The sequence below is a fragment of the Elephas maximus genome, chromosome 9 (assembly GCF_024166365.1).
Source record: "Elephas maximus indicus isolate mEleMax1 chromosome 9, mEleMax1 primary haplotype, whole genome shotgun sequence".
Lineage (NCBI taxonomy): Eukaryota > Metazoa > Chordata > Mammalia > Proboscidea > Elephantidae > Elephas > Elephas maximus.
The window spans coordinates 60,121,875-60,147,965 of NC_064827.1; the positions used below are offsets into that span (position 1 = coordinate 60,121,875).

The 26,091-nt window shown below is 36.9% G+C and overlaps 1 protein-coding gene across 2 annotated transcripts in view; it reads left to right on the top strand.

Annotated features, from left to right (window-relative positions):
* Positions 1-26,091, top strand: part of MUSK (muscle associated receptor tyrosine kinase) — a 107,500-nt gene that overhangs the window by 39,324 nt on the left and 42,085 nt on the right. Inside the window, exons 6-7 of one of the 2 annotated variants that reach the window (XM_049896881.1) lie at positions 7,551-7,580; positions 16,762-16,886. In XM_049896881.1, the coding sequence (XP_049752838.1) occupies positions 7,551-7,580; positions 16,762-16,886 (155 nt within the window). The remainder of the gene's footprint in view (positions 1-7,550; positions 7,581-16,761; positions 16,887-26,091) is intronic. The other variant, XM_049896880.1, reaches the window with a different exon arrangement.

The window sequence follows — 26,091 nt, forward strand, 5'->3', positions numbered from 1 at the left end:
ATCTCCCTTTGATGTCATTTGGAGGAACAACTTTCATGAATCAGGAAGATACCCTAGAGATAGAAATAGCTCTGAAAAAGATTTTTAAAAAAGTTAGAAGATCAGTCTTTGAAATTAGCCTCCAGTTCTTTCTAGCTATAGATAAATTCTGTGTTAACTGGTCTATACAAATCATCTAACTTAATTTCCTCCACAATTCTATGAGCTGAGAGTTTATAACTACGTTTCCTGGATGAAGAAACTGAATCTCAGGGAACTAGCCTAAGATCACACAACTAGTAAGTGGTAGCAGGAATATTCAAATCCAGATTTGCCTGCCTGAATTGTTGTAAGGGTTAAATGAGAGGGTGTCTTGTAAATGGTGAGGTATCGATCGTAAGTGAGGAATTGTATATAAATGTAAAGAAGTCATTCTATTAATATAATTTTGATTTCCCAATTTCTGAGTACGTTCTTAGAAAAAGCCCTAGAAAAGTGTTCTTAGAATATAAGATGGCCAGAGATTTCTTAAAGATAACTGACTCTGAGAAAAAATATAAAACCTTAATGAAATGGCACTAAAAAAATAAAGTAAAACAACCTTCAGTTCTTTTAAAAGATAAAAAAAAATGTGCTTCGTATAAATGGAATAATGTTCACATTTTCTTCTGGATATACACTTCTTAGTTTTTAGAAATTTGCATAAGTCATCTTAATCTTCAATGGTGTTATAAATATGAATTCTGACAAGTAGTGGAAATGATTTCACATCCCCAGGGAAGACCAAATTCAGAAAATTTATATTTTAAAAGTAAATTTAGAGGCAAGGACAACTCAAATCAAGAAGAATTTAGAATTTTCTCTTTTGAGAAGTTAGTTCGTGGCATTTATAAACTTTCTGTTTTTGTTTTTCTGTTTCAATAAATTTATACCATGCCAGAAAACTAAACTGCATTTGGATTGTAGACAAGAGCAGAAACAACAATTATTTTTCTCCTTTCTTTATGTTTGAAAGAAAAATGTGACCATTCTTTTCAAACGTTGGCTTTGCTGTCTAAAATAAGTCCTTTACTCTTCACAGTGGACAATCCCAACAAACTTTATTAGGCTTTCATTTGGCAAAATTCAGCATTATTCTTGTAGTTTTTCTGTTAACGTCCTGCTCTAATTCTATAAGTTTTAGCTTTATATATTTTGAGATTATATTGTTAAATGCATACATGTTCATTATTGTTGTGGCTTTTCTTTCTTGGGTTGTGTTTTTACCTTTGAGCAATGTTTCTCTGTTTCTAATAATGCCTTTTACTATAAATTCTGTTTTGTCTCATATTAATATTCTTACCACATTTTTCTTTTGTTTGGTAATTTTCCATCCCCCTTTTATTTATTTATTTATTCAAGCCTCCCACTGCCATTTTGAAAGCAAAATAAAGCTAGATGTTACGTAGTCCATTCCAAAGTCTATGTTTCTAGTAGGCAAGTTTAGATCTTTGCAATTTATTCTAACTTATTTCTACTATTCTTTAAGCTTATTTCTACCGTCACATTTCCTGTTTACTTTGTTGTTTCTTTGTTTCCTGCTTCTTTTTAATTCTCTTTCTGCTTTCTAGTGAATTGATAACATTTTCTTTATTCTCTACCCCCACCCCACAAACATTTTGCTGATTTAGAAACTATAGATTAAAATTTTATATTTTGGAGATTATATTTACATGTTATATATAATATACATATATAATATTATAATTCTAACAAAGTTTAAAACCACACAATATCTTCTCCAATCTTTTCTCATCCAAGGTAAGAATGTTGTCATTCCTTAGCTGATCACCTAATATCACCTCCCTCATCCCATGCCATCTTCCTTGGTATTGTCTAAAATTTAATTGATTTTTTAAAAAATTGAATTGTCTTATAGTTCATAGTTAAACAGTTCTACCAACATATACCACCAATTTTTGTACCCACTATTCCTTTTTATTATACTTTATTCTTCAGTTTTCAATTTTCTTATTTTTGAAATATATATATATATATATATATATATATTTTAAGTTCTTTCAGTGAAGATCTGTGGGTAGTAAACCTTCTTTGTCTTTGTATGTTTGTTAGTGTCACTATTTTAGCATGATAATTTAGGTAAGTTTTGAACTTGACAGATATTTTCCCTCATCATTGTCCTATGTCTTCTTGCATCTATCAATGAGAAGTTTTCTGTCATTCTAGATCTAATGATTTAGTAGATAATCTATCTCTTCCTTCAAGTAGCTTTTACACTTTTTACTTTTGGCAATGACTGTTTTCACTATAAATTGTCATGTGTCTGTATTAGTGCTGTGTAACAAATTATCCAAAAACATAATGGCTTAAAAAAGAACAAACACTTAATACTTCATAATTTCTGTGAATCAGGAATCCAAGAGTGGCTTGGCTGGGCCTATCTCTGGATGGTTGTTGCATTCAAGATGTTTCCCAGGTCAAATGTGGCTTATTCACATGTTGGTGCAAGTTGATGCCGTGTGATGAAATCCTCATATCCTCTCTATGTGGTCTCTCCACAGGCTGCTTGAGTTTCCTCACAACATGGTGTCTTGCCTGCCTAGAGTGAATGATACAATAGAGAACAAGGAAGAATTAACTGTTTTTTTTTTTTTTTTAATGATCTAGCTCCAGAAGTTACCATAGCCACTTCTGCCACATTCTATTTGTTGGAAATGAGTCACTAAGTCCAGCCCACGTCCCAGGAGAGAAATTAGACTCCACTTTCAATAGGAACACTTGAAACATTTAAAACCACAACAGTGTCTACGTATTTCTATTAATCCTCCTATGTACTTGTTAACAAAGTAGTTTACGATCCTACTGCTCCTTGGAAACATCAGGCAATTTTCAAACACTTCTACAAAACACAGGTCCCCAGGTGTGCCTGACAAGAAATTCTGATTCAGTAACCTGAGTTGTATTGGCAGCATCTAATTGCTGTTGTTTTATTTTATTTTTTTTTAAGCTTCATAAGCGATTCTGATAAATTTCAAGTTTTAAAAACTACCACTTTAATGCATGTGGGGATTTATATATTTCTTCAAGTATGGAAAATCTCATCTATTATCTCTTCAATATTACCTCTTTGCCCTTTCATCTTTTCTCTAACTGTCATATTCCTGTTAGACATACGTCAGAACCTATAAATCTGTTCTCCCCAACTTTCAGTTACTCTTTCACTTTTTTTTCATCGCTTTTCCTCTCTGGACTCAGGACAGTGTGGGTTCATAAGTACCATCTTCTAATTCACTAATTCTTCATCTGAATGTGTCAAATCTTGAGTTTATTGTGTGTGTGTGCTTAATTTCCATTATTATGTTTTTAATTTATAACTTTTCTACTTTTTGTTTCATAATTATTTTTGTACTTCAATTCTGCCTATTTTTGTTTCATAATTTCTTGTTTTTTTTTAACAGATACTGCTGCTTTTTTTTTTTTTTTAGAATCTTATACTGTCTTTTTTCCATAGCTTTATTTCCTACCAGAGCAAATTAATCTCCTAGTTACTGAATTTGTTGGCTTTCTTAGCATTCATTTTCCAATGTGCTTTGAAATTATAATTTGTCAGTACAAGTTGAGTGGATTTTTCTTATTTCTAGTCTCTCTGAAATTATTTCTCCCTTCCCAATAATTTTTGAGGTTGCCTTTAGAAGACCCTGTAATTCCCTCATTCCATATAAGGTGTTAGAAAATGGAAGTTTAGGATCACCATTCTGCAGTGTTCTGCAGTTCATATGATATCCAGTTACTGAGAAAGCTGAAACCTTAAGACAAGTTCTGCTACAATACCATCACTGCTTCTTCCTCCTCCCCCTTTCACAGATAAGGAAGCCCCACTTCTGCCCTTTGGTTTCAAGCAGTGAGCCTCCTATCCCTGCCTCAGGTGGTTCACTGCTGGAGAAATCAAATTTTAGGCTCCTTTTCCCTGCTCAGAGAGCTGGAGTTATTTCTGTCCACTATCTTATCTTATATACTGAGATCTTCACCTTATGTCTGAACATAGCTTTGTCTTTGTAGGTAACAATAAAATTGTGTATTACCTGTTATTGCTATGTACTTGTTCTGGTTAGGTGGTTTTGAATTGAGAACCCATAATACCATCTTGATTAGTAGTCTTCATGCTAAAATTATTATATATATATAGTATGTAAATCTACCCAGTGGAATATGTAAGAAAATTTTTTAAAATGCATATTATTATTTGAAAGGATACATTAAAAGTAATGATATTAAAGATAATAATTATATCTACTTAGAAAGCCCAAGTATCAACTCCAATGCTATTTTAAGTAATACGGTAATTGAGTACTATTTATAAATAAAGCACACACATACCCCACACACATATTGATAGCTTTCCGATTTAGCAGAAATATCCTATTAGAAATTAATGGTGTAGCTGGATTTCTAACCAGGTGGTCTAAATCCAGAGCCTGTTCTTGTAACTTTTATGCTAATATGCCGTTACTCGACTTATTACTTACATTGACTTGGTCCTAATCATTGAGATAAGAAATGGGTTTGTGTACCTGGAAGTTCTCTGGAATGTCCATTCTCAAAGGAGCCCTTTCATACATTATCTCAAATTCTTTCTCTTCATGATTTCATTATTTGATTACTGCTCAAATCTTTCCAAAACGTCTCTTCAACATTCCCGAGGTGGAGCTAGCTAGATCATTTTTGGCTTCACCTTTAAGTTCTTTTTACTTTATTTGTGTGCTTTTCTTCTCATGATAATTAAATTACCATAAAGAAGAAGTTCCAATGCCAAGGCAACAAAGATCAAAGAATGTTCGATTTCAGCCTTGGCTGAGACCTCAACTCTTCTTAGCCAAATTCCTATTATCTTCTTTGCTTCCCTCACTTTTGTGGTCAAAAGAATGTAAACTGTTCCACAGTTCTGCCAGTTTTCTCTTCTTGTTTTGTCTTTCTTTCTGCAAGGTCTACATGACCTATATGACTTTGATGTATTAACTATACTACTAACTGTATTACTCTTATTTCTAAAAAGTAACCTTGATGACTTTCCTTCCTCTTATATGACAGTGGATTTCCCCTCCAAATTTTCTCTCTAATCAACTAATACAATGAAATTGCTTAGGAAAATTTATTTTATCTTCCTTAGAATCAAATCACATTCACACACACAGACACACAGACACACAGACACACACACACACACACACACATTCACTTTCAAAACCTGGGAGATAGACCATAATAAGATCAGATATTTAAAAAAATGTAGGAAACTCATCATTTTCAACGTAATCAAAGAACTAATAGAATTACATGACCATAAAAAAATAAAACTAACAAAAATTTATATTCATGGGAATAGAACACTTAGAAAGAATTTTTCTGTATTTCAAATGTGTTGGACTTTCTTTTGTGTTAGTTTCTGTTCTGAACACCATAATATAAGAGGAACTGGTAAGCTCAAAAGCAAGCAGGATGTGAACTTGGACTCAAGCTTGGAAACATGAAAATATTTGATGGATTTTTTTTTCTTTCTTGTCCAACAGGTAGAACTAGGAATTAGGTCATCCATTCCATGTAATATTATACAACCATAAAGTGTTTTTTTCCCCTCTTTTTTTTTTTTTTAACATATATGCTTGTATATGCATAGATTAACCCTTTGAAAATATACCAAAAAACGAGTAACCGTGGTTGCTTCTGGGAAGGGGGACTTGATGTTTGGGATATGGAAAAAGAGACTGCTTTCTACTACATACAGTTTTGTACTTTTTGAATTTTACATCATGTTTCTGTATTTCCAATTCAAATACTAACTTTTAAATTTATATGTATTATTTGTTCTTTTTCTGAATTCCTAAAATTTTTTTTTTTTTTATCTGCTAAGGAGCTTGTATTACTCCTATTATCTAAAAATGTTATTTTTTAAGAAGTGAAAACATTTTAAATAAAGGAGATAGGCTCAAAAAACAAATTAAATAAGTGAGGCTAGTGGGACATAAGGTACTAGGGAGTGATGAAACTATGGTTATCTAGAAAGCCCAAAGTCATTGAAACCAATTTTCCCGGACTAATCTGGCCGCCCAGGGACCATCATTTATTTCTGTGATACAGAGAATCTCTGCAGTATTCAAGAGCCCAGATGACCAATCCTAAGTGTGGAAGAAACTAATATTAATTCAATATCTATGCTCTACCAGGCATTATTAGGGATGTTGTGAAAAATGATTCTTTTGTCCAGAGGTACTTTCCACAGATAACCTCCAAATCTTTTAACCATGAAATATATGCAATTTACCAGCGTTAAGTGGTCTTTCACCTTGACGCTTAAAAAAAAAAAACAAGAAATGTGCCATTGACTTGATTGGTAGAAATAGAGAAAATTCAGAGTAAATTCTAACTAGGAAATAATAAGTTCACTTAAAGAGGGTTTGATGTTATGTGTAAAAATAAGGCCTTCTCAGAACGATGCTTGGCTAGAGCTGGAGACCTGATGCATGAAAAACTGGGAGAGATTCCTGGCTGTGCCCCTGAGGCAAATCTCTGAGTCTCAGATTCCTTGTCTGGAAGATGGGCAGAATATTATTAATAATATTGAGATAATATCAATTCTCCTCAAACACAGACACAGTGAAGGTTAAGTGCCATAACGTATAAAGTGTATGCAGATACCTATAACTTGTGAGGAACTATGCAAATGTATTCTTACCTTTAAAAGGAGTTAACAATAATACTGTCATTTTGTACTATATTGCAGTTGATTGTCATTAATTCTAAGGGAGGTCTAAATTAATATAAACAAATAAGCTTTCAAGGAAAAACAAGAGTCCCATGTGGGGTTTACATCTGATATATTAAATATTTTAATTTGATTTTTTTGTAGTCTTCTCAAAATAATTCTAAATTCTCAATTCCTTACATTTAGACATGTTTACATCCCCCTTTGGGGCTTGCTTCCCCAGTAGTTTTCCAGAAGATATCAATTCGCTGTCCCTGCTTCTGAGCACTCTGGGTGTTGATACAGAAGAACAAATCTGCGTTGTTGAGAGGATCTATTCTGCAGAAACCCCCTAATCCTTTGTTTACCACAACACAAGTCTATTGCCATAGAAATGATAGCTGAGATCCCAGATTCAACATCACTGACTTCATAGCAGGGCCTCATAAGAGGAGAAGCCAAGCTGGGAGGGAGAATGCAATTTATCAGAATAGTAGGCAGACTGTTGCCTCTAAAGAAGGGGTAATTGTCAACATTCAAATAAAAATGCATGAGTGATCTATGTTGTTGCGTATGCTGTTTATATTTTCTGTATCGTGCTGCCTGACTAAAAAGTAATCCTTTGAAATATTCTGTAACGTAATAGTTTGCTTTTATAAGATCAGTAATTTCCCTTGGCTGCATTTGTTTCTTGCTGAAAGAGAGAATAAGAAGATCCTAATTAACTTTGTTGCACATTTGATCTTTCTGTAGTCCAAGATTTTCCTTTTCATGATGTGTTGTTTTTGTTTGTGTGTGTGTTGTTTTTGTTTTGTTTTGTTTCTATTAATAGAAGAAAGTGAACCTGAACAAGATGCTAAAGGTATTTTTTTTTTCTTTCTACCCTGCTTCTTTTAAATGTATTCTATTTGGTTTTATTCAATTGTTTATTTTTGCTGACCTTATAAACAACTTTAAACAGCATTATTTTGTTAGGAAGTATGTAACCATGTATGGAAAACATTAAATCATAGCATTTAACAGAGTATTATTCGATGGGCTGCTTTATTATATAATATGCTTATTGGCCATTTCTATTTCTTAAGAAAATATTGAGTCAACAGAAAATGCTTTAACTTGGTGTCCTAAGCTCTGGAAGTACAAGTAAAATGGAATGAAATAAATCAACATGGGAGTATAAATCCCACACAGGTTGGAAGAGAAAGTTACCCTTTGACTAAAGACTTATTTTTCTTTTTTGGCTTACATTTTTTGAAGAAATATTAAAATGTCAAGAGCCTGCTTAGGTTTTATTTCAAGAGGGCAAGGAGTATTATGTAACTGATCCAAATCAAACCAAACCAAATTAAGTTAAATTTGTTTTAATTGTACACAGACATATATAATTAATGGAATATGTATAGATCACAGTGGCTGGAAATCCAATGTGCTTGGGAAACCCTATTGCAGAACAGGAGTTTTCCCTGCCTTTTTTCCTTCAAAGAAAGCATTTTTCATCCTACCCAAACTTTGTGCTCTTCTAACCCTGGTGGCGTAGTAGTTAAGAGTTCACTGCTAACCAAAAGGTGGGCAGTTCGAATCTACCAGATGCTCCTTAGAAACCCTATGGGGTAGTTCTCCTCTGTCCTGTAGGGTCACTAGGAGTCGGAATCAACTCAACGGCAACGGCTTTAACCTAACCTAAACTTTGATAGTTTGTGGGTTAAATTCACAAGTTCTCAAAGAACACAGTCTGACTCTGGATATAAACCTTTAAAACCAAAAACCCATTGCAATCGAGTGGATTCCAATTCCTAGTGACCCTATAGGACAGAGTAGAGTTGCCCCATGGGGTTTCCAAGAGAACCTTAGGCTGGTATTATGTAAAACAATGCTTCATTATCTTAGTATCTCAAATAGGGGGTCTGAGATATTTTTCTGTTTCTAAACATGAGGCTACTTATAATTAAATTCAGGTGAAATCATTCCACCTGGTCCTATGTGAGTTTTTTTCTTTCTAATTCATTCCTATCAGTAACTATTGGATTGAATAATGTAACCTAATATGCCCCATTAAGGGGAAGGTAGAAAATAATTATTCTTTTCAGAAGTAGACTGCCAAGTCCTTCTTCCTAGTCTGTCTTAGTCTGGAAGCTCAGCTGAAACCTGTCCACCATGGGTGACCCTGCTGGTATTTGAATACTGGTGGCATAGCTTCCAGCATCACAGCAACACACGAGCCCCCACAGTAAGACAAACTGACAGATGCTTGGGAGGAAGATCAGTCAATATGACTATTATTCAAATTCATATACTAACCACTAAGGCCAAAAATTAAGAAATTGAAGATTTTTACCAACTTCTGCAGTCTGAAATTGATTGAACATGGAATCAGGATTCACTGATAATTACCAGTGATAGAAATGTGAAAGTTGGAAACAAAGAAGAATCTGTAGTTGGAAAATAGGGCCTTGGTGATAGAAATGATGCTGGAGATCGCGTGATTCAATTTTGCAAGACCAACGACTTCTTCATTGTAAACACCTTTTTTCACCAACATAAACTGTGACTATACACATGGACCTCACCAGATGGAATACACAGGAATCAAATCTACTACGTCTGTGGAAACAGACGATGGAAAAGCTCAATATCATCAGTCAGAACAAGGCCAGGGGCCCACTGCAGATCAGACCATCAATTACTCATATGCAAGTTCAGGTAGAAACTGAAGAAAATTCGAACGAGTCCGTGAAAACCAAAGTAGTACCTTTAGTATATCCCACCTGTATTTAGAGACCATTTCAAGAATAGATCTGACGTGTTGAACACTAATGACAGAAGACCAGACGAGTTGTGGAATGACATTAAGGACATCATATTTGAAGAAAGTAAGAGATTATTAAAAAGAAGAGAAAGAAAGAAAAGACCTAAATGGATGTCAGAAGAGGCTCTGAAACTTGCTCTTGAACATCAAGCAGCTAAAGCAAAAAGAAAAAATGATGAAGTAAAAGAGCTGAACAGTAGATTTCAAAGAGCGGCTTAAAAAGACAAAGTAAAGTACTATGATGATATGGGCAAAGACCTGGAGATAGAAAACCAAAAGGGAAGAACACGCTCAGCGTTTCTCAAGCTGAAAGAACTGAAGAAAAAATTCAAGCCTCGAGTTGCAATAACGAAGGGTTTTATGGGGAAAATATTAAACAACACAGGAAACATCAAAAGAAGGTAGAAGGAATACACAGAATCACTACACCAAAAAGAACTGCTCAACGTTCAACCATTTCAGGAGGTAACATATGATCAGGAACCATTGGTACTGAAGGAAGAAGTTCAAGCTGCACTGAAGGCATTGGTGAAAAACAAGGCTCTGGGAATTGATGGAATACCAACTGAGATGTTTCAACAAATGGATGCAGTGCTGGAAGTGCTCACTCATCTATGCCAAGAAATTTAGAAAGCAGCTACCTGGCCAACTGACTGGGAGAGATTCATATCTATGCCTATTCCCAAGAAAGGCGACCCAACAAAATGCAGAAATTATCAAACAATATCATTAATATCACATGCAAGTAAAATTGTGCTGAAGATCATTCAAAAGTAGCTGCAGCAGTATATTGACAGGGAACTGCCAGAAACTCAAGCCGGATTTAGAAGAGGACGTTGAACCAGGGATATCATTGCTGATGTCACATAGATCCTGGCTGAAAGCAGAGAATACCAGAAAGATGTTTACCCCTGTTTTATTGACTGTGCTAAGGCATTTGACTGTGTGGACCGTAACGAATTATGCATTACATTGAGGAGAGTGAGTATTCTGGATCACTTAATTGTGCTCATGAGGAACCTGTACATGGATCAAGAGGCAGTCATTCAAACAGAACAAGGGGATGCTGCATGGTTTAAAGTCAGGAAAGGTGTGGGTCAGGGTTGTATCCTTTCACCATACCTATTCAATCTGTATGCTGAGCAAATACTCTGAGCGGGTGGACTATATGAAGAAGAACGGGGCATCAGGATTGGAGGAAGATTCATCAACAACCTGCATTGTGCAGATGACACAACTTTGCTTACTGAAAGTAAAAAGGTCTTGAAGCACTTACTGATGAAGATCAAAGACCACAGCCTTCAGTATGGGTTATACCTCAACATAAAGAAAATAAAAATCCTCACAATTGGACCAATAAGCAACATCATGATAAACAGAGAAAAGATTGAAGTCGGCAAGGATTTCATTTTACTTGGATCCACAGTCAACTCTAATGGAAGCAGCAGTCAAGAAATCAAAAGATGCATTGCATTGGACAAATCTGCTGCAAAAGACCTCTTTAAATTGCTGAAAAGCAGAGATGCCACCTTGAAAACTAAGATGCACCTGACCTAAGCCACGGTGTTTTCAGTCACCTCATATACATGCATCAGCCGGACAATGAATTAGGAAGACTGAAGAAGAATTAATGCCTTTGGATTGTGGTGTTGGTGAAGAATATTGAATATACCATGGACTGCCAAAAGAATGAACAAATCTGTCTTGGAAGAAGTTCAACCAGAATTCTCCTTAGAAGCAGGGATGGCAAGATTATGTCTCACATACTTCGAACATGTTATCAGGAGGGATCTGTTCCTGGAGGAGGACATCGTGCTTTGTAAAGTAGAGGGTCAGTGAAAAAGAGGAAGACCCTCAACGAGATGGATCAACCCAGTGGCTGCAACAATGGGTACAAGCAGAGCAATGGCTGTGAGGATGGCGAAGGACAGGGGAGTGTTTTGTTCTGTTGTGCATAGGGTTGCTATAAGTCGGAATCAACTCGATAGCACCTAACAACACAACAAGAAAATAATTTTAAAAAATTTAAAAAAGAGCAAGAGAAAATAAGATCTGTGAGAACTCATTTTGTACTTTGAAATAATTGCTCAGAAATAGAATTTATAAGAGATTTGCACAGGGGCCTCTCTACAGAAAATAGTGACTATGACAATTCTAAATTGCTGAATGATCTCTCACAGTTGGCAATGGCCATTAGAAACTGCTCGTTAGCACCCCTCCTCAGGTGGTGCCCAAGCATGTGCCCTACTTGCCATACCTTAGTTTACACCTCTGGCACTTATGTATTCCTTTGCCAAGAAAAGAGAGGTAGTTTATTTCAAGAAAAACTGCCAATTAATTTCAGGACTTGATTTACATCCTTTGCCCTTTGAGCTTTCCATCACACCAACTGTGCAACCCCAGAGTCAATATTGACTCTATCCCTTTAATATAAATTCAGATTACAGCGAAAACTGTAGGCATTTCTGAAGTTTAGGACTGAAACCTCTGCCAAAGACTTCTCCTCAAAACCTTGACTCTCTCCAGTTTTTAAATTTTTCAGTGTTGTTGTTGTTAGTTGTTGTCAAGTCGATTCCAACTCATGGAGACCCCATTTGTTACAGAGTAGAACTGCTCTGTAGGGTTTTCTTGGCTGTAATCTCTATAGAAGCAGATCACCAGGCCTTTTCTTCCCTGGTATCCCTGGGTGGGTTCTAACTGCCAGCCTTTAGGTGAGCAGTTGAGTGTAAGCTGTTTATGCCACCTAGGACCTAATTTATGCTATTTCAATGGCAGTAGGATTATGCGCCCCCATTATATGTTTTTCTGGACCTGTGGGGTAGGACTCTAGAGTTTCCTTTTTCTCTACACTTGTTGTAGTCATTTTAGGTAGACCCAGCAGCATTTTTTTTTCTATTTTATTATTGTTATAAAATTTTTAATTTTACAAAAATGTTGACAGACTAATATAGTAAATTCCCATGCTCCCATTAGTCGACAGCAATGATTGCCAACATTCTGCCATTTTTGTTTTCTCTATCCCTCTACTGTTTTATTGTTGCTGATTTAATTTTAAAGAAAGTTTCAAATATTAAATAATTCTATCCATAGAACATAAGAACATATTTTTTTAAACATAACCACATGACCATTTTCATTACCCCACCTCACCCTTAATGACATTTACTACAAGATCTCTTCAGTTTTTATCTGATTGTCTCAAAATATCTTTTAACATTTGATTTGTTGGCTAAGGATCCAAAAAAGATCCACACATTATATATGGCTAATATGCTTCTGTGGTACGACGGCCTTTCTTACCACGGTCTTCCGACTCCCACTAAACAATTGGATGGGACTATTCAAATAAAGTGCTTGTGACCCACCAAGGGGATTGGACAGCTAGTTAATAATGCAAGTACGGTGCATGGTACCCTTGTGGGGGTGGGGACATGCAAATAAGGGGCATGGAAACTTAACAAGGGGATTGGTCAGTTTTGCCATCCCTCTAGGCTTAAAATGAACTATCCCAGAGGTGGAACATAGGGAGCTCACTACTATGAAGAAAGAAGAGTGTCCTGGACTGAATTGTGTCTCCCCCCCGCCCTCCTCCCCCGCAAAATATGTGTCAACTTGGTTAGGCCATGATTCCCAGCATTGTGTGGTTGTTCTCCATTTTGTGATTGTAATTTTATGTTAAAGAGGATTAGGGTGGGATTGTAACACCCTTACTAATGCCACATCCCTGATCCAATGTAAAGGGAGTTTCCCTGGAGTGTGGCCCGCACCACCTTCTATCTAACAAGAGATAAAAGGAAAGGGAAGCAAGCAGAGGATGGGGACCTCATACCACCAAGAAAGAAGCACTGGACGCACAGCGCATCCTTTGGACCTGGGGTTCCTGCACAAAGAAGCTACTAGTCCAGGGGAAGATTGACAGGAAGGACCTTCCTCCAGAGCCAACGGAAGGAGAAAGACTTCCCCTGGAGCCGATGCCCTGAATTTGGACTTCTAGCCTACTAGACTGTGAGGAAATAGAATTCTCTTTGTTAAAGCCATCCACTTGTTGTATTTCTGTTACAGCAGCACTAGATATCTAAGCAAAGAGCTAGGAGTGGAGTGTGTCCTTTGGACTCGGGATCCCTGTACTGAGAATTTCCTAAACCCAGGAGACAGAGAGCTGTAACACCAGAGATGGCACAAGATGGTGAGAAGCAGCAGCAAGCAGGACAACAGCAGAACCAGAAAACTGGTAGGAGATGGCACAGTGGGCTTCCCAGCCAAGGGAGGAAGAAAACTGAGCACCTTCAGGCAGGAGGCTTGCTGGCAGAGTGGGGTGCCTCTGGGCACTTATCAGTAGAGCTAAAGAGCTTTGTAACACTTGCACAAGCAGGGTAGAGGCCAAGAAGCCAAGAGGCCAAGGGGTTGAGGGGCTGAGGGACCAAAAGGCCAAGAGACTGAGGGCCAGAAAGAGGCCTGCCTATGGGCGTGGCTGAGAAGAAGTTGTCCTGATGGAAGAACTGTATCCTGAGTCATTTCTGATCCTGAATTGTAATCTGTTACTTCCCTAATAAACCCCATAATCATAAATATTATCTGTGAGTTCTGTGTGGCCATGGTGACAAATTATCAAGCCCAGTAGAGAAATAGAAACTGCTGTGGGAGGGACGGCTGGTGTTAGAATTGGTAAAAAGGTTGCAGAGAGAAGGTACGTCTGAACTCTACCTCATAGAAATCAGTTTTGGGCTGATTATCTCCCTCCCTCATGAATTTAGAGGAGGTCGGATGCGTCTGTCACACCTTCATTTTTACAACCTCTTAAATCTCTTTTAATCTATAACTGTTTTGTCTTCCATTTTTGTTTTTTCCCTGATGCTATTTATTTGTTGAGGAAATAAAATAATTTGCTATGTTAAATTTCCTGTATTCTGGGTTTGGTTGAATTGCATCCCCATAATGTTGTTTATTGTGTTCCTTAATCCCTTATTTCCTATAAATTGGTGATTATAGCACAGGACTTTATTAAAAGGAGGGTGAATTTTGGTTATTTTGGGTCAGATTCAACTGCATTTTTAACATTTGATTCTGCTTTTTAAATTGATTCTTCTTCTTTTTTTTTACCACAAATAAAACTTAAACAACGTTGCCTTGAATATAGTACTGTCCTGCTGTTTTGTTTTTTCTTTCTCTTGGCTTTTGGGCTCAACATTTGTATTTCTAACATACTCTTCAAGATTTCATCTCTTAGAGTTCTCAATAGCAAAAGATAGGAAGTTGAATTAGTTTGAATCTGAGAAAGCATCCAGTTTTCAAGCAAATCATATCTGCCTCTAAACCAACACCAAAAAGCCCAGGGCATGTGTATTCCGAGGTATTCTAGAATCAGATCAATTTCTCACACAGCTCTGGACTTTCTCTATCATCATCCTGTATATCTCCTTTCTAGGATATACTACCTTCCCTATATTTTCCTTTAGGTTCAAACCCCACAAATTCCATTTAACTAGAAGGACTAAGTTTTAAAGCACTGTGTTAACTGAGGCTTCATACTCTATTATAATGGATAATGAAAAAAGTTTCATAACTTTTTTTTTTTTAAGAATACTGGATTTGATGTCAGAAAACTTAGAGACCAGATTTCTCACTCATCAGTATTGTTACCTTAGAAAAGCACCTGTCTTAGCTACCTAGTGCTGCTGTAACACAAATACCACAAATGGGTGAATTTAAAGAACAGAAATTTATTTTCTCAAAGCTTTGGAGGCTAAAAGTCCAAATAAGGGTCTCATTTGTGTTGATTCATTCCTTGTTGGTAGCCCTGGGAATTCCTTGATTCCTCGGCATTCCTGGGGCCTCTCTGTGGAAAATTGTGCCTAGGGCAATTAGTGTTAAATTGCTGAATGATCTCTCAAAGCTGGCAGTGAAATGGTGCTGGCCAATAGAAACTACTCATTGGTGCCCCGCCTCAAGCGACACCCAGGGCACATGCTCTATCTGCTATGCCTTAGTTACACCTCTGGTTGTAAATGATCCTCACATGGCATCTGTCTTCCCTTGTGTGTGTGTCTGTGTCTATTCCGGTCTTTTTATAATTCAGAAGTGATTAGGTTTAAGATCCACCCTACGCTGGTGTGACCTCATTAAAATAACAAAAGAAAAACCCTCTTTCCAAACCAGATCACATTCACAGGTACAAGGGCCAGGAATTCAACACATATTTTGGAAGGACACAATTCAACCCATTAACGCACCTTCAAATAACTGAGCTTTAGTTAACACATCTGTAAAATGTGAAGGAGAAATCTAGTTCATCTCTGAAGTCTCTTTCAAGCATAATGATTCTGAGAGTCTAAATATCTTTAAATTTATTATACATTCTGAGCCTCAATCCCACTCTTTAGTTAAAGGCAAAATTCCTGCTCACATCAAAAGGACTTCCTCTTACTTATCAGTAGGGATTCAGCCTAAGAAAGGAATATAAATTACTCTTTGTCATGCCCACCCTTTACTTAAAATCTTTTTCTTTTTTGCCCAGTATGCTTATCTCAAACTTTTCATTCTCTGAAAAGTTTGAGAGGTTTTGCCTGTCCTGCCACTGGGGTACAGTTGAGGACATAAAGCATTAATTATCTCGTTCATTCAGCAATATACTATCATGTACTTACTTTGGTCAGGCACTCTTCTAGGCTGACTGTAACACTGGAAAAAAAAAAAGGGGCAAGTTTTTGGTTTCAGAGAACTCACTATCTAGCAGAGGGAAGCAGACAATAAACAAGTAAAAAATAAGTAATTTCAGATAGTGAGTGCTAAGTTCTGTAGAAACAATAAAATAGGATGAAGGAAAGTAAATGAGAGGAGGGGTATACTTTATGCTGGGTGGTAAAGGAGGGTCTTTCTGAGGAAGTGTCACTTAAACCAGGACTTGAATGATACAAGGAAGCTGCCAAGTGAAGATCTGGGGGATGAACAGTCCAGGGGGATAAATAACAAGGGCAAGTTCCTAAGCTGGGAACAAGCCGGGCATGTCCTGGAGAAGTGAAAAATGTAGGGTCAAAGCATAAAGGGTTAAGAAGTATATGTGAGGGTTTAGAGTTTGGTATTATCCTTAAAACAGAGGTAAACACAGGAGTTTGATGTTGTTATCCTTTAAACAGTGCGAAACACGAGAGAACATGATCTGATGTACATTTTTTGAAGACCACTCTAACTTGAGTATTCCCTATAGGAGAGTCACTCATCACTTTTGTCTTCCTAACAGTTTTTGCCAGAATCCTGAGATCTCCTGAATCCCACAATGCCACGTTTGGTTCCTTTGTGACCCTGCGCTGTACAGCAACAGGAATCCCTGTCCCCACCATCACCTGGATTGAAAATGGAAACGCTGTGAGTGCTGCTTGTACGGGGACTTGTCCGGGGAAGACCCATTGATAGTGAATTTCAGGATAGACTATATATTTGAAGAGTTACCCTGACCTCTGTAATTGGCCCCTTCTGTACCTCCATTTTTTTTTGAAGACTTCCAATATCTTTTGTCCTTAAAACTACTGTCATAGAAATTGAAATCTGAGGGTTTGCTTCTGTCCTTGTGTCATGGGGAATAGTGACCCTGTGTCTTTGTATAAAATGGGAGTGTAAAAATAATTTCCACACAAGTAAAATAAATTTCACAAAACTCGTAAGTGAAACATTAGTTCACTGCTGGGGATTACTTTGATAAAAAATAATTTAGAATTAGAACCCACATCTCTCAGTCCAATATTCCATCCTTTTTCAAAAGTGGTAAAAATAACTAATATATCTTAAGTGATTACTATGAGTCAGATCCTACTCTAAGCACTGTAAATGTAATCATTCACTTATTCATTCTACCAATATGTATTGAGCGTCAATGGGGGTGGGAGGGAGAGGAAGTCATGTACTCTTCTATACCCTACAGAAGGTGTAGTAAACAAAGCAGCACAAAAAACAGGCAAAATTCCCCGTCCTCATAAAGCTTATGTTATGGTGGGAGAAGAAGACAGTAAAATAAAATGAATGTGTACATATGGGAATATATGTTGAATATGGACAGTGTTAAGTGTTAAGGAGAAAAACAAAGCAGGAAAAGGGCACAAAAAGTGTTACTTTAGCAGAAATATTCCATTTTCAATAGAGAGGTCAGGGAGATATTTGAGCAAAAGTCTGAAGGAGGTGAAGGAGGGGACCATGTAGACAACTGGGGAAAGAACAAGTGCAAAGTCTGTCAGATAAAAGTGTACATGGTGTGTTCAAGGAACAGCAAGGAGAATAGTGTGGGTGGAGGAGAGTGAACAAAGATGAAAGAAGTAAGGGGTGTAAGGGTTGTGGATCATATTGCCTATAACTTGGTGTTTTATTTTAGAGTGAGATGGGATGCCATGGTAGGTCTATTTGTATTATCTGTTTTCTCTGCTGGTTCTTGTGTATTGTGTTTTGTTTCCTTATGTACGTAATTATCTTTGCTCACCTGTTATTCATAGTATCAGAAAAAAAGTCAAGGGCTAGATGAGGGTATCTTTCTCCAAAGAGATGTTTGATTGCCTCTGTAAGGAACAAAGACTTAACCACTAGTCTGGGACCACCTTAAGCCAAGTCAAGGCTTGAAGCTCCTTGGATATCCTGGATAATTATAGCATGGGCTGCAATTCCTTTGTGCGTCATTTCACTCATAATTCACACTATCCCTGATAACTAGTTTTTTAAGATCTTAGTTTAGTCTTTATCCTATTAGACTCTCTACCTTTATGGGCCCTGAGTTTTAATTTCTGTGGCCTCAGCCTTGAGGCCATCAAAAGGTAAGTACTGATTTTCTAGGATTAGAAAATCCTCTCAGGAAAAACAAAAGATTGTAAGTTTGTTACACCTGCTAAAAATATTTTCCAGCATTTTAAATTGTTTTCAGTATGCGGGTTGGTCTGAGTAACTAGTCTATCGATAGCTGAAACAGAATTCTATCATGCCTTATTATATAATATTAAATTTTGTAAATTTTAAAGCCTTGTCTGTTTCATGGTTTGTTTGCACTCAGTTCTGATACTCTTTGAGGTTAAGAAAATTTATTTTTATCCTTAGTGTTTTCAATATAAATAGATGTTGAAATTAATAAAAATGCTTTGTAATCAATTCTATAAAACTTTTGTTGAACATGTAATTCCTCACTTTTAAATTACAAATTTTTCCTTATGTTTAACCATTTTTTCACTCTTTGAACATGCTGGGTTTTTTGTTTTTTTTAATTATGTTGTTTCGATTCCCAATGGTTTTATTTAGTATATCATTGTACCTATATTCGAAAACAGGAATGGACTATAATTTTTATTTAGTGGGATAGCATGGTCAGTTTTCATTACCGATATTATGCCAGCTTTATAGAATCTATTGGCAAGTTTACATAATTTCCTTTGATGCAGAACATTGTAAATACTAAAACTTAGAAGTATTTTGTATTTACAGAGAGTCTCTTTACAGTTTCTTTTGGAATTTAGACTTTTTACCAAAATATGCCTTAATTTGTGTTTGCTTTAAATGGTCTGGCAAATAACTTGAGATGCAAATCTTCTTAAGTCCTGAACATTTTCCTCTATTACATCTTTACTTTTTGCTTCTCTCTTCGCTTCTCAATTTAAACTTCAATTCAATGGAATCCAATCTTTCTGTTCTTTTTGCTTAGCATATTTTCATTGGGGGACAGGAGGGAGCTCTACTTGATCTATCAATATTTTCTCAGGGTCTAATGCCCTACGTAAATATTCCCCACAAGAACCTACTATGGAAAATTTAATTCACAAGCTCTAGCCCAGAGGCTGAGTCCCTGGTTGGTACAAATAGTTAAAGCACTAGGCTGGTAACCAAAAGGTTAGAGGTTCAAGTTCACCCAGAGGTGCCATGGAAGAATGGCCTGGTGACCTACTTCTGAAAAATTAGCCATTGAAAACCCTATGTAGCATAGTTCTACTACAACCCACATGGGGTTGGCATGAGTTGGAATTAACTGGACAGCAACTCTTTAGCCCAGAAGCAGATACCTCAGCCTGGTGCTCTATGCATACATAATAGTTTCCCAACATCCTTCAACTACCCTGATTGTCTCAAAGTCCCTCCACCCTCCAAGTCATAGCCTTGCAGTCTGAGGTTTGGAATTTTCCATGACTATAGGAAAAAACGTGTCCATTCTCTTCTCAGGAAATCTCTTTCGTTGTTGTGGGTTTCAGCTACTTAGTTGATCATAATTTTTCTATCAATCCAATCCCATCTCTTTATATCTTCTGGAAATTGCTCAAAATTTCTGGTCCTTTGCTTATGACCCCCTTTTTGATTTCTATGGATTTATTTTTCCTAACTTTAGATTTCATTTATCTTTTGGGATTTCATGTAGGAAAAAAAAAAAAAAAAAACAGTTTCATGTAGCAGACATTACTCAAGCACTATCCTGCTGTAGGGGTTACAAGTCCTGTCATCAGCAGAGAACCTTATCATTTTGCCCCTTAATTTTTAAAAAGATCAGCAGGGATAACTAATTTATTGGTGATGTAATACAGGCAGTCCCCGGATTATGAGTGAGTTCCATTCCTAAGTATGTCTTTAAGTCAAATTTGTACATAAGCTGGAACAATTAGGTACAGCTCGTATCTAACATCAACTAGTCAAATGCTTGTCTTAGTATATACCATATAGTGTACCTTTCTATGCATAAAAAAATTAAGGAAACACTTCCAGACACACTGAAACATCTTTAACATAATAATACAGTGATAATAATGGTAATGTTTTGATATGCATGGCAAAGCAGCTCCGGTTTGTTATTATGTACCTCGAATTTTTAATATAATAGGCATTAAGAAAAAGGAGAGTTAAATGTGTGAGCTAAGATTATAATCTTTGTAACTCAGCTGTTGAACAAGCAGGACTTGTGTGTAATACAACTGTATTTTTTACGTGCTCTGCCCTTTTAAATTTATTCAGCAGGGCTAGTTATTTTCCCACCATCGGGACCTATTTCAAGCAGGCTCTGTGATTTTATGGTTACTTTTAGGTGATTTTTAAATCACAGCCTCAATTTAGTTATTTTAAATGTCTTCTACTAAGTAATAGCCAAAGCCTATAGCTTCATTCAGAGGTGGCACCTTTCCTTCTGTCCATTTCTAGGAACTACTGCAAGTGTGCTGCCTGCCTTCCAGAAGAGGCTTATGATTGGCTTCTTAGCTTATGCTCACTCATTCTTCCTCTACTTGCTAGCTGCTCCTTAGGGCTCCTATAGAGTTGGTTGGGAAAAGAGGAGGAACAATAATCGGAGCAGAAAAGTTTTAATTTAACTGACACTCTCATAAGCTGGCTTTACACCCCCAAGCCTGGCTTGTATTTAAAATTGACTCTTTCCTTCATGGACACATTCATGATTTTTCAGAGATCAGGAACATTTCAGATGATACCAGTGATGCATTTTCTTCAGGCTGGTCACCTTCTTCTTAGCTCCCTATTTGTCAGTGGATGTGAAGCCTGTCTTTTGGGGTCCCAACAATCCCCCAAAAGGTCCCCTTGGGAGGATTTAAAATGACTCCAAATCAGCTCTTACATAAAACCTTTCACCCACCAACTCTGGGAGTCCAGACCATCCTACAGAGCTACAAGAGCTGCAAGGCAGCCCCACTTTGCTCTTCAGATTCTACCGGTGGGAATTAGATATCTCCTAATTGCGGGAACATATATTAACTCTCCAGGTAGTCCTATTGAGGGCCCATCTTCCTACCACAAGGAAATGGGGTGCATGCCCAACCTTGCTCTTTGGGTGAGGTAGGGATGTCTCACAATACAGCTAAACAACCCACACCTTGATTAGTCAGCTAACTGACTGTCAGCTACTTTCATTTTTCATCTCCTCCAGGATAGTCTCTCCAACGTTTTGGTATCTTGGTTGCAGTGCCCATATATCATCATATTACAACATAGAATAGTAGCAAAGGAGTATTCCTAAGTGGTGTTTTGTTCAAGCATCACAACAGGAAAATGGAAGAATTTATTGGTTGATTGTCAGGCAGTACCTTAGGAATAATTCAAATGATATTAAGCACAATTTCTACCTAGTCTGCAGCACATTCCTTCATGGTCTTGAACTGTTGCATTGCATCAGGACTGTCTCTTCTCCTGGATGAACAACCAAGATCCCCGTAATGCTTTTTCATAGCATCTTTCTCAGTCCTAAGTGGTTTTTATTACTCTCCTTTAAACCATTCTGAAGTTTCCTTATCTAAATTCAGTAACATCAACTAAAACTAGACCAAATGCTCTAGAAAGCAAAACAAAATGAAAAACACATCAACCTTAATCAGGGACTTAACTTGTCATCATTTAGTGCTTGGCATATCGTAGTCTACAGAATTTTGCTGCATGAAAGAAGGGTAACCTCAAGGCACTTCTACATAAAAAGTTGATTTGTACACTTTTTTGCTTTAAATAAAGATAAACAACATAAAACTTCAGAAAGGCAGAAAAGAGGAAGGCTTAGAAAACTAGGAGTGAAGTTGCTGCCTAGCCCCTTATCCAAAGGATTCTCCAAAAGGTAATGTCGTTGTTAGTTACCATTGAGTCAATTCTGACTCATGTGTGTTAGAGTAGAACTGTGCTCCATAGGGTATTCGAGGCTGTGACCTTTTGGAAGCAGATTGCCAGGCCTGTCTTCCAAGGCACCTCTGGGTGAGTTCAAATCATCAATCTTTCAGCTAGTAGTCAAGCACTTAACGATTTGTGCCACCCAGGGACTCCACCAAAAGGTAATGGTCTGCTCTATATTTGTACCCCACCCTACCCTTGCCTCTGCAATGCAGTGTGTCCTAGGTGGACCAATGGGCTATACGCCTGAAAGAGAGCACAGGAAAGGGAAGACGGAGAGGAAAGAGAAGTGTGTGGAAAACAAAATGTGTTAGTGTGTGAAATTTTGATGGATGCTGTAAAACAGAAAAAAATTGCCAAATTCTTTGGCTACCCCAACTAATAAATAATGCCTTATTATAAGAACACTCCCCAAGGCTTATAATTCGTTTATTATTGTTTTCACTATTATTATTTTTATTAGAGATTTTTTTCTCTTCTAATACTTGATCAAAACCATTCTTTTCTCTTATTTTGTTATTAAAATTCATTTATATTATTTAATTTTCTGTCCTACAAAGCCACGTAGCAATAATGACAACATCCCTTTAAAACTGTCATGAATAAACAAATTCATGATACTTAATAAACTTGTAACTTGAGGTATAGGAGAATGAGAATTAAATGGGGGAGTTAGGAGACTTAAGTCTTAAATGCATCTCTTCAGCTGATGTGATTTTGGGGGAGTCAATTCACTTCTGAAACATTGCTTTTCTCATGTGTATAATGTCAGAGATATTGAGGTAGCTAAAAAAGATGAACTCTAATATGACTTCAGGGCTAACGCTCTCTAAATTTGTTAAGTTACAATAAACCAGTAAGACCTGTAGTCTCTCTTCTTTTTAAGCTTCCTATCTAATTAAATTTCAAGTGTCATTTAAAATTTGAATCCTATTTGGCAATATATTTTTTGGTTATTCTGTGGAAGCTGATGTAGTTGTCTTAAGTCTCTCGGGATGGTACAAAGAAGTGCCCTAAAAAAAAAAAAGAAGTTCACCAAGAAATTTGAGAGACTGAGAATATCATTTTAGCAACTACCTTATTCTGTGAAAGCAGTAATAAAGAAAAGGGGAAGACACGCTCTAAAAAAAAAAACTGAGTGTTTTCAAAAGGCTCATATGAGTTTACAACTGAACAATATATGATTGTTCTCTGTTGGCGCTCAGTAGTAATAAAGGACCAGGATCACTTGAGTTAGATTTGGTCTCGCTGAGTAGACCCCAACTTAATCATTCAAGATGTGACTCACAAAAAAGTAGTAGGTGAAATAGATCCATTGCGTCAGGTTCTAAATCAAGACTAAAACTAATGATGACTCTCCTCCAGGAAGGAAGGAAAAGCACATCCACAGTCCCCCTGGTCAGACAGCGTGTTGCTCTTACAGCTCTGTTTCATTCTTGGTAATACTACCCAAGCCCAAAATGAAATTGAGATGACTTTACCCACACTGACGCAAATCACAGGAAATGGGGAGAAATTTCAGGCATTTAATGTAAAAGCACCAAACCAGAAAGTCCATTGAGGAGAACATGGAAGAGTGCACAGCCCTACTAACATTATTTTTGGTGGATTGAATGAAAAGAAATGCAGAGCCAGGAGATACTTGGCACAGAATAAAACAGGGTTTGAATTGTGGTTCTTCGCTAACTACAATGTTCCAAAAAAACCAAATCAGTTGCCGCCAAGTCGATTTTGACTCATGGCGACCCCATGTGTGTCAGAGTAGGACTGTGCTCCACAGGGGTTTCAGTGGGTAATTTTTTGGCAGTAGATTGCCAGGCCTTTCTTCTGAGGCTCCTCTGGGTAGACTCAAACCTCCAACCTTTGGGTTAGCAGCCGAGCACCTTAACTATTTGCACTGCCCTCGTACTCCAGTTGTAATGGTATGGGTAACTCTAAAAGGTGTGAATGCCCCTCTTCTCTGTGAACATTCCCGTAAACACACGCTGAGCAGTTAGAGCCAAAAAGCAGGAGAAAGACAAGCAGCCCACCTGAGAGTAATGAAGAAATATCTTGCTTTCTTCCTATGGAGGCATCTTTATTTTTCATAGGTATTTGTACTGCCAGATGAACTTCTGAGTGAGTGGTAATATTCCTTTTATTTTACAACACTAGAAATAGTAGCTTGGTGTGAATAAAGTAGATATTACTTTTTCAAAGAATTTTTATGCAGATTTATTTAAAGTTGTACCAATGGTATCTCTATTATTTTGACATTCAAAAAACAAAAGAAAAATTGCACCTCTCCCTTGCTTTACCAATATGGATAGTTATTAAAATACCTTAAAAGTTGAATAATTTTATTACAAGAATTTTATAATATCAATAGCCAAATCATCTATGTTGATGATTGGGTTTTTGAATGTTCTTAAGGGGTGGATCACCTATATTTTACACATATTTTGTAGGAAGTATTTTTGGTGAGAAGTGCTTAAGCTTTGGAATCATGTTACTAAAAAAAAAAAAAAACCCATGTTATTAGCTGTGTAAAATTGGGCAAGTTGACAAAGTTCTCAGTGCCTCAGTTTTCTCATCAGTAAAACGGGGAATACTAATGGTTTGGGGAAGTATTTAGTTAGACAATTTGAGTAAAGCACATTGTCTTGTACATTGTAAAAAAAAGACTAAATAGTGTCAATAGTTGTCCTGCAGTTGTAATTGTTACCATCTGTTTTTCAGGGTAAGGTGCTTAAGCCTATGCCTAGCTCATAAGTTGTGTTTTGATGTTTGTTGGTTGGTTGTTTTTTTGAAATACTAATATTGTTTTGGAGCCCTGGTGGTGCTATGGTTAGGAGCTTAGCTGCTAACCAAAGGTCAGCAGTTCAAATCCACCAGCCACCCCTCAGAAACCATATGGGACAGTTCTACTCTGTCCTATAGGGTGGCTATGAGTTGAAATCAAGTTGACGGCAATGGGTTTGGTTTTGGTTTTAATTTGGCCAAACAAAGAGGTCTTTTGCCAAGGGATATATGGACTATTAGTAATAGATATGAATATTCACATCTCCTGAACTGAAGACTGAAATGATGCCCTCTCAGAATTTTTCTACCTGTCAACATGCTTAGAAAGATGACAACCATATCACATGTGCTAAATGCACCACCATCCAATCTTTTGTTCCTTATTTAGGTATTATACTGGAAGTATTTGGAGAACAAGTTCTTCAGTTTCTTTTAGTCTATTTTATTTCCACATAAAGATAGATTACATTAAAAGGCAAAAGTTTCAGAGAAGCTGTGAAAGCAAAAGAATGCTAGGGTGGACTACACAAACGGTCTCCTCACCAAATAAAGAAAACTTCATCCTATAAACTCTGGGACCCTCAACATGACAGTCTCTAGCTTCAGAGAGAAGGAAGGGACTGCCTGAAAAACTAAAGCTGAATTGTAATCAATTTCTTGTTCTAACTCCTCCAGAGGCAGGAAGCTACCATTTCCTTATGTAAATAATTGAAAAAGTTAAAGTCTGAACAGTGCCTGGAACATAACTGGCATACAGCAAATACTAGTTCCCTACTCCCTTAACCTTAGGAAACCTTTGGCTTTGCTCTTATGTATTATTAGTTACCATCAAGTCAGACCTGACTCATGGTGACTCCACATACAACAGAAAAAATGTTGCTCAGTCCTATACCATCTTTTTTTTTTTTTTAAATTGTGCTTTACGTGAAAGTATAAAGCAAATTAGTTTTTCATTAAACAGTTAATATACAAATTGTTTTGTGACATTGGTTGCCAACCCTACCATGTGTCAACAACGTCCCCTTCTCCACCCCAGATTCTTTGTTTCTGTTCATCCAGTTTTCCTGTCCCTTCCTGCCTTCTTGTTTTTGCTTTTGGGATGGTGTATCCATTAGTCTCATATACGTGATTGAACTATGAAGCAAGTTCCTCCCATGTGTTAATGTTGGTCCTATAGACCTGT